Genomic DNA, 13,330 nt, shown 5'->3' on the forward strand with positions numbered 1-13,330 from the left:
CATGCTGTCGTAGTGGATGAGCTCCAGTTCGTAGTCAGGCAGGATGTCGCTCCTGTTGTTCACCAGGTCCAGGGCCATCTGAGCGGAGGGCATACACGCCTGTCCGCCCGGCCAGCCTCCGCTCATGGGGAACAACGCTCCGATGTACAGCTTCTTCTTGCCTGCGGACGGCCGTGGCCAGAGGAGGAGAAGGACGATGAGAGTTGAACGGAGGAACATCGCATGCCCGCGGGCTGCGCGAGTTGCCCGCGGAGGACTTCTGCAAATGACCAGCATGGTTCAAGGTGAGCTGAACCGAAGCAAGGTGGCCTCGGTGCTGCAGTGGAATCGAGCCGGGCAAAGGTTGTTATTTTTACGTGTGAATTCTGCAACTAAATATTTAAGTGAAGTCAACACGTGTCCTTTTGAGCGGGTTTTGGATTTTATGTTGAGCTTTTACAGGTATCCTGTCACCAAACTGTTTTACTTTTTAATTGCAAGTGTTTAGCGAAAGGAGTAAATAATTTAGACAGCGTATAATTTAGCATAATGCATGGTTAATTATAGATGGCATGCTGGATATTTTCGGGACAAAGTCAAGCACAGTTCAGCCTTTTACTTCGCAGAGCTCGCAGCGATCATGTGAGGACACGGTGCCGCTCGCCTCGAGATGCTCATCAGTCAAGTTTCAAACGAACCTCCATCCTGCAGTCCAACTCGTTTCTATGCAATTCCACACCAGCTAAACTAACGCGTCGCTATTTTTTTGCTCGCAATCAATCATAAACATTGGACCGCGCGTCTCTTACTCACGACTTTTACGCACAGGAAAAAAAAGGACGCGCGAATCAGATCAGACGCCGGAGTCCGCGGAGAACACGTCAAACGGGTCAAATGATTGTGGATTGGGAGCTGCGGGTAAAAAAAAAAAAACGAGTGGAGTGTGAACTAAGAGCTGAAGCAGCGGAAATAAGCAGGCTACATCTCTCCCACCAACCCCCCCACCTATAACGCAGCCGTATTCCAGCAGATGAAACGATTTGCCGCGGAAAAGCAGGCGCGCCAGAGCTCTGCGTCTGATCCACTGCAGCACCGACTGGCTGAGTGTGAGTGAGAGAGGGAGAGAGAGGAGAGAGTGAGCCAATCTGAAATGTATGCTGATAGAGAGAGAGAGAGAGAGAGAGAGAGAGAGAGAGAGGGATGAATGGTTGGGAGGGGGCTCTGGGCAAAATTCTCCTCAAAGATTTTCTAATGAGTTACACGCTTAGCTTAACTTAAACAGTACATCCATCCCACAACAGTCCCACACAACCTAATTTTGTCACATTTTTCTTTGCATTTTGGCTCCTTACTCCCACCACTTGCTGCAGCTGCTGGGTGACACTGTGGGCTAGAGCATCCATAATCAATTTCTGATCAATGAATCAGCACAAGTGGGTAAATATTGACAGTAGCTGGGTTAAAGGCCAACTTAAAAAAAAAAGAATATGCAGGGAGTCAGCTTTGTTTTCTCCAAGTAAATATTTGGGCTGTGCGAAACGGTTAAAATCGATATCACAACATCAGTGATGAAGAATTTTCTGATATTGATTAATATTAGGATAACTATGACAGTCAACTTCACACAAGAAAAGCAAAAAAATATTTGATTAGTTTTCAATTAATATCCAACAATGTGATCATATATTGTCACAATTTGATTCCACTAAAAGTTGCTTAACAATAATATTTAAGTATGGCTACACAGGTTGCATTTCACTGGCTACATTTTCGATTGGCAGCTGGTTAACATTTTCATAATTAAATCCTCTGCTCATTCCTTTTTCTATCAGCTTAATTGTTTAGTCTATTAAATGTCAGGAAATAACGAAAAAAGCTGCTATCACAATATCCTAAATTGCTGGACCAACAGTTTTTAAATATTCTGTTTACATATAAGACAAAGAAAAGCTACAAGTACTCAAAGTTTAGAAGCTCAAATATGATAATGTTGGTTAATTATTTTGCTTGTAAATGAACTCAAACAATGAATCGACTCAAATCAGTCATCAAGAAAAACTTCCAAAGGAAAAGAAAAAGAGACTGGAGTACACTGATTGATTTGCAGCCTTTAATAGTGCAAACAAACCACCATTTCTACTGTGGTCACATATCAACTCACTCCTCCATATTGGATTGGAGCCCTTTGGCCTTAATGAAGAACTAAATTTGTCATATTTCCTCTAATTGATTACACTTGATGAATGTAGTACTTCTTGTACTCCATTGTAACTCTAACATACATCTGTGTTTTTTTGTTTCTGATTTGATTATACTGCATGGAGGGGGGTGGCACTTGCCGTGCATTGATTACTCAATAGATTTTAAATTCTCTTCAACCAATTATCCAATTATACGCTATTGTATGTGGTTTTTCTGTGAACACACAGTAGCGTTGAGGTGTTTGTACTATTAAAGTCTGCAGATCAATCAGTGTGTTCCAGTTCCTTTTTTCCCTTTGGAAGTTTGCTGTCCTCGAGCTGAGGAGCACCTGATTCAGCTGCATATTACTGGAAGATGTGTGGAGAAACCTTTTAAAGTTGCTGATAAATTAAATGAATATCTAAATATTGACAAATTGATTCATTGACTTGTTTGTAGTGGTAGTAGATCCGATTGAACGAATGCATCGTAGCCATTGAGCACAGAACAACACAATGCTGTTTAGCATGTAATTAGATCAGTGCAAGCAAGTGCATATAGATATATATTTTATATAAAGATGAATCAATGTGTCCAATGAACCAGTGGGGTAGTAGTAAGTAGGGATATATAACTGTGATATGAATGCAGCAATGAGGTTAAACATCAAACTACATTAAGCCATGATGTAATATGTAATGAATAAAACAAAACCTTTATGTAGAGTTGGATATGGTCAGAGTTAAATGCAGGTCATAGGAAGAACAAATGCAGAAGGCATCGGGCGCTATGTAGCAGCAGCGGCGGTAGTGCAGAAAAAGTAGAGCAACATTAAGAGTCTACAGCCATGCTAGCAGTTCTGTGAGGATGCACTCAGGAACAGCGGTGCTTTGAAAATAAATGCTAATGTCAGCCATGCTAATACGCTCACAGTGACAATGTTAATGCTGACATTCACTATCTTAGTTTAGCACTTCAGCATGCTAATGCTAATTATCACTAAACCCAAGGTACAGCTGAAGCTGATGGGAATGTCTTTAGATCTTGTCACTCCATCCTACACACTGGTCCTTTAAATCAATGCTTACTGGGCTAGCACTATGATTTGAATAAAGAAGTGGACATAGCTTCCAGGCAGTCTGTGTTAAATACTTCTAATGGCTGGCAAAGGGGGGGACCTAATATATTTCTATGAGAAAATTAGCCTTCATCTCACTTGATTTATTAACTCAGTAAACCTTTTCCAAATGAGTTTATGGTGGTCTCAATCAAAGTGGTTTTATGTCTTCTCAAATACAGCGTGATGTTCATTTTGTAAGTTATGGTCCCATTTAGAGTAAAATAGACAATAAAGCAGTGTGTGCTTTAGGGGCGTCGTTACTTTGTGATTTGCCAAGTCGCTACCGCTGCTTGTCCTTGGGTTCTCAGTCAGATCCATCCCTCGCTCCTCCCCCAGCTCCACCCTCTCATCCAAATACAGTCACTACTGGCTACCAAAAAAGCAACATGGCGATCCCCATAACGCCAAACTCAAAGCTTCAGAGCGGTTGTCCGCAAACCAACCAGTGACGTCACAGTGGCTACTCACGCTTCCAGTGTGTAACTCTGCTCTGTAACCACTTCTGCTAATCCATAGACCATTTCATTTCTACCTCGCCTCCACGGCCAAGTCTATAAAATGCTACAGAAGCTGCTTTGAGAAATCAGCAAAAAAATGGGGTAGGCGGTATCAATCATAGCTGATTTTATTTGCTTTCATTTCAAGAGTGGGAGCAGTGATGTAGTTAGCGTAGATAAGAGAGTGACTGGACTCCCTGCGCACCTTTTTGAACCCTCTGTTCACATCCGACACAGTCCCTACAGTATCTCTGACACACAATGACATGCGACCATGCACACAAACACATACACACACTCTGACACATCGACATGTACACACATCCATTCACACACAATGGCCTTTAAGCCTCTATAGTTAAAACTGAATGATCATTCAGCTGGTTTTCACTTGTGTCCTTCTCTAAAATGAACCTTTAATGTGTTTGGAGATACATCTGCCAACATCATTTGATACTGATGAATCCTTTGAGGAATGTTATAACTAAAGGTTAACAGCTTGTTATCTAAGAAGAAAAAAATAAAAAAGTCATTGTGGTGCCAACAATACTTTCTTCCATTTTCAGTGCAGCCTATTTAGATGATTGACAACGCTTTTATTCCTTTTTATGCTCATGTTTTTCCAGTTCGTGTGTAAGCGCTCTAATTGCAATGTAATGTTAGTGTTAAAGTTCCCTTTGAAAATTACTTATTGCAGCAATTGAGAAGAAGACCATTATTTCTCCAGTCTAAATTAAAAACCCTCTGTAGTTAGGCAATGGAATATGACTATTATATAACCCTGGTTCATTACCCAAATCTCATTATCTGGATATCTCCATGTAGCAGAGAGCTATTCAGATCCAGCTGCTAACAAGCCCTCACAGGCTGAGGTGAGTGTAGTGATCATCTGCTGGCATTTGCCTTCCACTTCCACCTCCTCATCCTCGCTGCCACCCCATGACCCATCCAACGCACTATCAATTATTCAGCCGTGAACTTTATGTGCAGTTTCACTCCATAAGCCTGCAGCCAACACAAGCAAGACGCACCAGCATCGGGTAGTACAGTGTTAACAACCCCCATGGTGGCAAATGCCACATTCAGAAGAGACATTAGCTGTGGCACAGCCTGGAAAATATGCAATAGAGACATGAGCGCTGTAACATGTTGCTGAGCCGCTTTAATGAGGGCCTTGTACTGTACATTTGTGTGTCTGCGGTTTGCGCACTGGGCATCCTTCAGGATAATGGCCTGTTTCTCTTTTGGCAGATGTGTTAGTGGGAAAATACTTCTTACAATGTTGCCTTTTTAACACAATCGGCAGACTACATTGTCCTCCACCTGCAGAGCAGATTTTATTCAGAATGCAAACCAAATCATTGTGAAAATGCTCTGACAAAATATATTGTGTAAAATCAATCAGAGTGTTTCAATGCCCAAGATGCTGATATTTTGTAGACGCAGGGTTTTTTCCACAATGCTGACGGTACAAGTCATATTCTTAGTGCAGAGATCAAACTTTGGTCAAGGAGTATTTCAAAGTCCATTCTTTATGTCTGCTTAGTACCAGATGGGCAAAATCAAGCAGCATTTATACGTTACAGGAACAGTATTTTTGGAGTTACAACCCTTTATAGGAGTATAACGTGTTGAAAAATATAATTCATCATGCAGTAAAAAGCTAGCTTCGATACAGTATCATCATTACATAATTTGTCCAGCAGCAGCACAATGTACACTACCTTGTTTCCAATACTCTGCAGCGCTGCAGTTATTAGAGTAATATATCATGCCTGAGTATCAGGGTGGAGGGACATTAAGAAAAATAAGTTCATTGTTCAACTGAGTATATCCTGTCTCTAGGGCCTAACTTTGTTGCAAAATTTGGTAACCATTAGTGTATTATTATGAATATAGCTGTGAAAAAATGAATAGGCTACCTTCTGCTTTATCAGAAACAATGTTTTTTTTAAATAATTTTTTGACAGGTAAAATATTAGTAGGCAGCAGATTTTAAAATCAATTGCTGCCACGTGCAAGGCTCAAATTAATACACAACTTAACCTCTTGGGGCAATCTTGACTGGTTGCATAATTTGACATCATATGATACTGTACAGATAACTAATTTATAATCTTATTTTCAACAAATCCCAAGGAAAGACTAAAACCAACAAAGAACTGGCCCAATTATACTTCTACACTTAATGTCTGTGTTGCCAAAGTCTTGTTCCCCTGTGCCATAGAACTCAATTAGTGTCAAAAACAACTGAAAACACATGAATGAGCCTTCGTGCGCCTTGATGAGTCAATCCCACATAGACTGTCCTGCAGCTCTAAATACTCCCTAGTGCACCAAATGTGTATTAATCCACCACCAGAATTAGTCTCCACCAAATGCAATTTTTATTCCTGTTTGAGTAAAAATTTGCCAATAACTACCTGTTTTTTATTACATTGTTCTCTTAGCAATTAAACTTTGGAGGCACTGCATTTTCCAAAAAAGGTGCTGGGTAACAATAACCTGCACAAACAGGCGGAAACATAATTTTATCTCATTGAATTCTTTTTTTCATTTTACATGGACATAATAGTTTTTGGGGGCTTTTATTGCCTTTATGATAGAAACAGCTGAGGATAAGCAGGAAGGGGGGACAGAGAGGGGATGACATGCAGCAAAGGGCCACAGGTCGGATTTGAGCCCTGGGCCGCTGCAGCAAGGACTCAGCCTTGGTACATGAGTCGCCAGCTCTACCCACTGAGCTAACCGGACGCCCCATGGACATAATATTTTGACTAATGTATTGTTGGGTTTTGACAGAAAGATAAGAACAATTTAGAATAGTGGCACCTGTTTGATTTAATGCCTGTTCTACCTTCTAATTTACAATAAGATTAAAAGATTATAAATATAATACAGAGTGCATACAGATGTTATGTTATATGTACATCTATACAGAGTTTGGGTAGAAAGTTTGTTAGCTTGTTATGTCCCGGCTTTGTTTGTGTTCACTCTATACCTGTGGTTTTGTTATACTGTACTTGGAGAAAACAGAAATTAGAGATGCAAACCTACTGCATATGTGTGCGCACACACACACACACACACACACACGCACACACACACACACTCACAGGGTAGAGCAGACACAGACAGGAGCAGGGTATTAACCTTTCTCCCGCTGAGGAGGCAGTAAGTGGGTGGTGATGGCACATGGAGTGGAGAGAGAGAGAGCAGAGCCAGAAGGAGGTCAGTATTGTGACAGTAGATGGAAATTTCTATTTGAGGAAACAGTGTTCTCTGCCGCTTTGTTAATTATGTGTTTGTCAAGTCTGTCCGTGACATTTGGAAAGTTTTTATCTGCAACCGATGGGATTACTTGCATAAAACTATATATCCAGTTTAGTGCAGTGTCTATGTGCGTATGAACAGTGGCTTATGAAAGGCTATAACAGGTCTATGCCTAATTCAATACAGTAACGGTGCAGTGTTGTGAGCCTTCTAAGGGTTGTAGCAAGCGTATGATTCAATATCTGGCCAATTCCTAATGTGGTGACATAACTGTGCAAGAGGGTGAGCCATCCTGCAACAGTAACAAATGTATTCATCATCCTTGCCAGGGATCAGATAAAATGGTTGTACTAGTAGATGTTTTGACCCTTTATTTTTCCAGGGAAGGCTGTCTAAGCACATTAACTCATTTTCAGAAATGACCTGCTGCAAACTCGTACAGTTTTAACCTCACAGAGATAAGACCCACAGTTGTAATAGCTCTATATGTAAGGCTGGGGTAGCAGAATATTCCACTCTTCATTGTATTTTTACCTGCATGATGACAAACCCACAGCTACACTTCTTATTGCCATTAACCCTCTCCTTTTTCAAAATCCCTTGTAGTCTTAGTGGAGAGCAAAAAACGATTAGCAAAAAACTATTTCCGTAAAAACTTTGTAATTAAAATTAGCTAAAGACTGAAGGGGGTTAGTTGAATGAGCTGAGCTGAAAATGCTACCTCACTAATAATGCTTACGAGCAAATTAAATAGTCTTAATCTTCTCTCTCAGTGCTTTGATTCATAAAAGAAGGATTTGCTCAATACTCAGGGACAGAATAATAATGTTTTTCATGTTATGGACTGGTGAAGAACTGTGGGAAATGCTGTCAGCCCTGTAATATGTATGTGTTCAAACATTAGATATGAAAACTAATTTATTTAACCCAGTTTACAACTTTAAATACAATTAAAACTATAATCTTGTTTGTCACAGCAGAAAAAATATTTAATTGGACAAGTTAAAAAGTTCTTATCCCCAAGAAGGTTTTCCCAGCTAGTGTGTGGGTTTCAACGTCCAGTTACAGACAGTTGTGTCTCTGCTTCAAGCTACTGCTGCCCTCTTGTGGCAACAGTGCACATTGCCTCTGCAGCACAGTATTGCAAAGCATTATATATGAAGCAGGATTTAATTAAAAGATCAAATATCTCTGTGTGCACAGTTACACAGAGACAGACAGGTTTAATGATCCCCCTAAAAATAAAAGAGTGTTTGTTATGTGATCTAGATAAGATTGATCTAGATGAGACATTTGCTGTTTTATTATTATGATTTTATGATTTATTATGATGATTTAAGAGCTACACATCTCAGTTAAATTACCTTCATTTCTGATTTTGTTTTATCTGGAGGGATAATTTTAAAAAACTTAAAAAGAAGGGTACCTGTTTTGTGGCAGATTTTATTTGTTGAGCTTGGGACAGAAGATAAAGTTCTTTGTTTTGGAATATGATGCTATAAAGATGTCTGATAAATGTTTCACCACACACTTTAACTGTCAGATAAGTCCATATAAGCAGGCACTTTTATGTCCATGACACAATAATTAATATGACTAAATATAGCAGTGTAATAGGATTTGGTTAGCGTGGACGGGATAATAACAATGAAATATTCCTACCTGTGTAGTTTCTGTCATCTTTGGCCGGGAAACACAAGAAGAAGGAAAAAGAACATTTGATTAAAAACTACCATTCAGGTGAAAACAGAACAGTTTACAGTTAGTGCATCATTCTTCTGCTGCATAAAAAAAAGCTTTGATGAAAACTCCTGATGTTTTTCAAGTAAATTACTCACCTTTGAAATGTATAATTTGTACAGATTTGGTGCAGTGAAGATCAAAATTCTAATTATTTCCCTCCACTAGATGGCAGTAACACAACATTGTAGTTGTAGTCAGTTCCTGACAAATGCACCGTTGGTTGGATGCTGAGCAGTAACTGTGATTATGTAATCCTATGATATGTTACAGACGTGCCAGAAAAATAGATAGAAAAAACAATTAAATCTCTTATAGTTATATAGTGTAGGCATCACAGAAAATCTTGTAGTAACAACACAGGAGTTTTAAGCCATATCAGAGTATATTATAAATAATTATCTACAAATAATGAGTCAACCATAAAGCATTTACACATCAAGATCAAGATTTTTTATTATACAATAAATAACCTACTTTTAGTTGCCCAGTCCAACTGTGCTGATAATTTCCTCTTTCATCCATTTTAATACCATCATTCCCATAGCAACTTTATTGGTTGCCATGCCAACCCCTCTGATAACCAGTTGGCAATCTGACTTCCTTCAGCTCTTTGTTTCATCTATGTGTTTTTTTCCCTTAAATCCTCATTTACTTGCTCTTATTTGGACAAATCTTTCCAGGCAGTAAACATGCCAACTGCGAGCCGAGAACACTCCTGTGACATCACGAACATCCACCAACGCATTATAATTATTTATCCTGTGTTTAGTCTAATGCACGGGACATCAGGTTTTCACTCGTGTTCAACATTTGTTTTACCTGCCTGTGCCAGCGGTACAGGCTGCCCTCTGTGGATTACACTCTGATTGGTTGGATCATTTATTGCCTAGCAACCGTGCTTCACCGTTGGGAGAGCAGGTGTTTGTAATTATCTGTCATCTTTAAGGCCTTATGTCCCCATTTTTGTGAGGTAGGCTGCAAAAGCTAAGTAAGTCACATGTATGTGATCAAAAGGCCCAGGAGGTGTTGTACATGTACATTTCCTTAATTTTTAATGCGGCTGCAAATAACAGTGCTTTTCTTTATAGATTAATCCAGATTATTTTCTTGATTTATCAGTTTTGACTATGTTTACCAGAGGCTAATGTTATGCCTTTAACTTGTTTTGTTTAGCTCATCCAGTCCAGCCCAGTTTAGTATCATATATAAAAGCATCTTATCCTCACATTTGAGAAGCTGGACCCATTTTTCCAAGACAAATTGACACAATAGTTGAAACAATTAATCAATTATCAAAATAGTTTATATATATTATTATTGTTAGTATTAATTGTCTGCCTATTAATGCTTTAATTGACTAATCATTTCACCTTTAAAGTAAACAGTAAATGTGGAAACAGTAAACTAAAAAGTGAGTAAATTATCCTCCAGTCAGTCACAATGAATCACCAATATCAGTTTCAAAAACATCTTTGCTACTTGTTGTGATGGATATTATGAACTTTTATCAGAAACATTTATGCCGAGATGGTTAAATGTTCGCTGTCACTGACTATGCACCACATTTTCTTTGCTAGCGTATCTTCTTCTAGTCTGGCTGCAATGATGATGTAAATGTCATCAATTACTGTGTCTGTGTTGTCAGTGAGCCTGCTTAGCCTACCAGATCTCCCCTGAGTAAATGGAATCCCACCATACAGTATTTCCTTACTTCTACTGTAATTGAAAGCTTAATATAAACTTCAGACACACTGGCATAGATACTCACAGAGGCAGGTGGGTTTAGGCGCGTCCCACTTTCCCAGTTTAGTGCAATGGCTGATGTTTCTGCCCTCCAGGATGAAGCCGGCATGGCAGCTGTAATGGAGCACTGTCCCTTCCACTGGTGGCCCGGGTGGCTTCACCGTCACTCGGCCGTTCTCCAGGGAAGTCCACACCCGCGGGCACAGCAGCACTGGAAACCAGAAGGACCGCGAAACAGAAGGAGACAGAGACACAGTTATAGAAAGGTAAATGCAAAAAAAAAAAAAAAAGGGGGATGGCACAAACATTTTCTCAGAGGCAAATCTCTTGGGGACCGCAGAACGGGCTATAAACACTGACATAATCACCTCATAAAGCTGTTATGGTAAACATGATCACAAGCAGATCCCAATTTAAGTTATAGCACACATCCAGCAGAGCAGGCAACATTAGCATTGATTTGGAGTCCTGTTTTATGTATGATATTCACTCCCCTTGAGCTATGTCTTTTGTCTCCACCAACTCCTAAGGGAAAAATGGCTCCTTTGTTGTTAAATGCTCCAGTTTTCACCAGGTGAAACCGGCTGCTGTGGCTGGAAACAAGGGTGATGAGAGCGGTTAGACTGAATCAAAAAGCTGTGAACTGTAAAACCAAAGCAATGAGCTAAACAACTTTGCAGTAGAGCTGTCACAACAAGTGACATCTTTCAAATAATCATATCAAATTGACATTAGAATTGGGGGGAAACTAGCTTTACTGAAGGATAACGAGACTAAAAGAGTCTGCAGCCGTGCTAGCAGCTCTATGAGGCTGTATGAGGCACAGTAGTGCTTTGAGCCTAATGCAGCATGATAATGTGCTCGCAGTGACAATGCTTGCATGCTGATGGTACGTTATGTTTACCTGTTAGCGTCTTAAAATCTGCTAATTGGCTGATGGTAATGTTATTAGTTTTTCTTCATTGTCGAGCATCGGTGATATCAGTGGAGTGAGGAGCCTGTGCAGAGCCTAAAGGATACTGAAAGACAACCACAGCAACACCCTGCTGCCCTCTGCCCTCTGCCCTCTGGCAAGCAGTGCAGAAGTATCCGCTGCCATACCACCTGAATTCAGAGCAGCTTCTGCCCTCAGGCTGTGAGACTCCTTAATTCATCCTTAGCACTCCGCCGCCATGGAAAATAGTTTTATTTCTATTATTAATTTATCTATTGTACATATTTTTTGTATGTTTGTATTTCTGAGTAGCATTAATGGAACTACAACCTAATCTTGTTATACAACCCTGTGTTGTAAAATCATAAATAAATGAACCTTGAAACATGAACTTTGACTATAGTTTGAATAAGCGCTGTTAGCAAAGCAATCACAAACTCAAGCCTCAGGGACAAAGGCAACATTGGCTAACTGAAAAATACAGAGCTTTTCTACAGCGTACAAATGAATGGACTGTGTTGGCTTAACATGTATCTAACACATGAACAAGCATGAGGTAAAAAAAAAACAGGATACAAATGAGCAACAGGGTAAAGATGTTGATTTTGGAAACGTCAGAGGCTTAGGAGATTATTTATGCCTCCTGAGCAGCTTTTCCTCTGAGATATGTTAACGTACTATTTTCAGGTACAATCTTACATGTCCATTTAACACAAATACTATGAGGATTGATGTTCATCTCTGTAATGTAACCTTAACTGCCCTGGGAGCCCTTTTGATCCAAATAAAGAATAGGTTTTGTCTTAGTTACCAGCAAGAAATGTATTAGCTTGCTGTGCCACAGCCTCCATATGATTTACCGTTCATCCTCTTGGTATGATTTCCTGACAAAATGGCCAAGCTCTTGAATATAATTTGTTGAGCTGCCGAGTTTGTTGAATCTTCTTTCCAGCATGTGAGCACATAATAAAACTCCAATCTGCACATTGCAGCTTGCGCTCTTACATAAGCCAGAGAAAACAAAAAAGAGAATGTACTCTTGGGAAAAATAAATTCCACTGATGTTTAAATGTGAATTGAAAGAACAAAAACAGAGATATAACTGGGATTTGATTGGATCGCAGGCCTTATTCTCAGTATTTGCAGAGGCACTGTAGATGTGATCTGAGTAGAAATTACATTCAGGCCAAACTGTCCAGTAAAAAAAATATGTAGCAAGAATGCAGTTCAAGCATGTAGAAGCAGTAAAATAACCTAAATACTATACAAATATATATAGATAGATACACACAGATACTAGATTACTACTTGTGGATGCTAAACAAACTAGATCATGAATTATTTAACCATAATCTAGATATAACCAAGCATCAGCCCAAGCTACTCTCTATGGGGGTATCACAGATGAGTTCACATTTACATTTATTTATTTATTCACATAGTCCTACATCGTTTACACATATCTGTATGCAGACCAAAAGAAAAAGGTAATAAGCAAGCCTCCTCAGGCTCAGCAACATAACAAACCTATTCATAATCATCAAAATTCAACTAAAGCAAGTATGTTTACAAGCTCTGGTTGGGGACACATTACATGTACGGTAAGAGAGGAATGTCACTGATTATTTGTGGTGAAAAATAATTCCAGCTCAAAGGTATAATGTCTAGCTTTATCAAAGCTTCAAACTGCATTAAATAGTCTTCATCAAGAAATGGCTCGGGTGGAAACAAGTAGTCATATATAAAAGGAAAATCGTAACACTGCTTCCTGGTTCCTGGCTTTGACACCCTCCCAGTCAATGTTGGGACTAGTTTTGATGTTAATTCTGTTTATTTCAGGGACCATTAGCTCCAAATAAG

The 13,330-nt window shown here is 39.5% G+C and overlaps 1 protein-coding gene and 1 long non-coding RNA gene across 2 annotated transcripts in view; one reads left to right on the plus strand and one right to left on the minus strand.

Moving 5' to 3' along the window:
- The window catches only part of gabbr1a (gamma-aminobutyric acid (GABA) B receptor, 1a), a 67,601-nt gene that overhangs the window by 47,120 nt on the left and 7,151 nt on the right, over positions 1–13,330 (minus strand). The window contains exons 5-7 of the mRNA XM_051407084.1: positions 10,562–10,747; positions 8,713–8,730; positions 1–161 (exon numbers count right to left, since the gene is read on the minus strand). Coding sequence (XP_051263044.1) covers positions 1–161; positions 8,713–8,730; positions 10,562–10,747 — 365 coding nt within the window. The remainder of the gene's footprint in view (positions 162–8,712; positions 8,731–10,561; positions 10,748–13,330) is intronic.
- LOC127367336 (uncharacterized) overlaps positions 155–13,330 on the plus strand; it is a 22,744-nt gene continuing 9,568 nt past the window's right edge. The window contains exons 1-2 of the long non-coding RNA XR_007885461.1: positions 155–284; positions 10,632–10,802. This is a non-coding gene — a long non-coding RNA (uncharacterized LOC127367336). The remainder of the gene's footprint in view (positions 285–10,631; positions 10,803–13,330) is intronic.

The sequence above is a fragment of the Dicentrarchus labrax genome, unplaced genomic scaffold (genome assembly GCF_905237075.1).
Source record: "Dicentrarchus labrax unplaced genomic scaffold, dlabrax2021, whole genome shotgun sequence".
NCBI classification, from domain to species: domain Eukaryota; kingdom Metazoa; phylum Chordata; class Actinopteri; family Moronidae; genus Dicentrarchus; species Dicentrarchus labrax.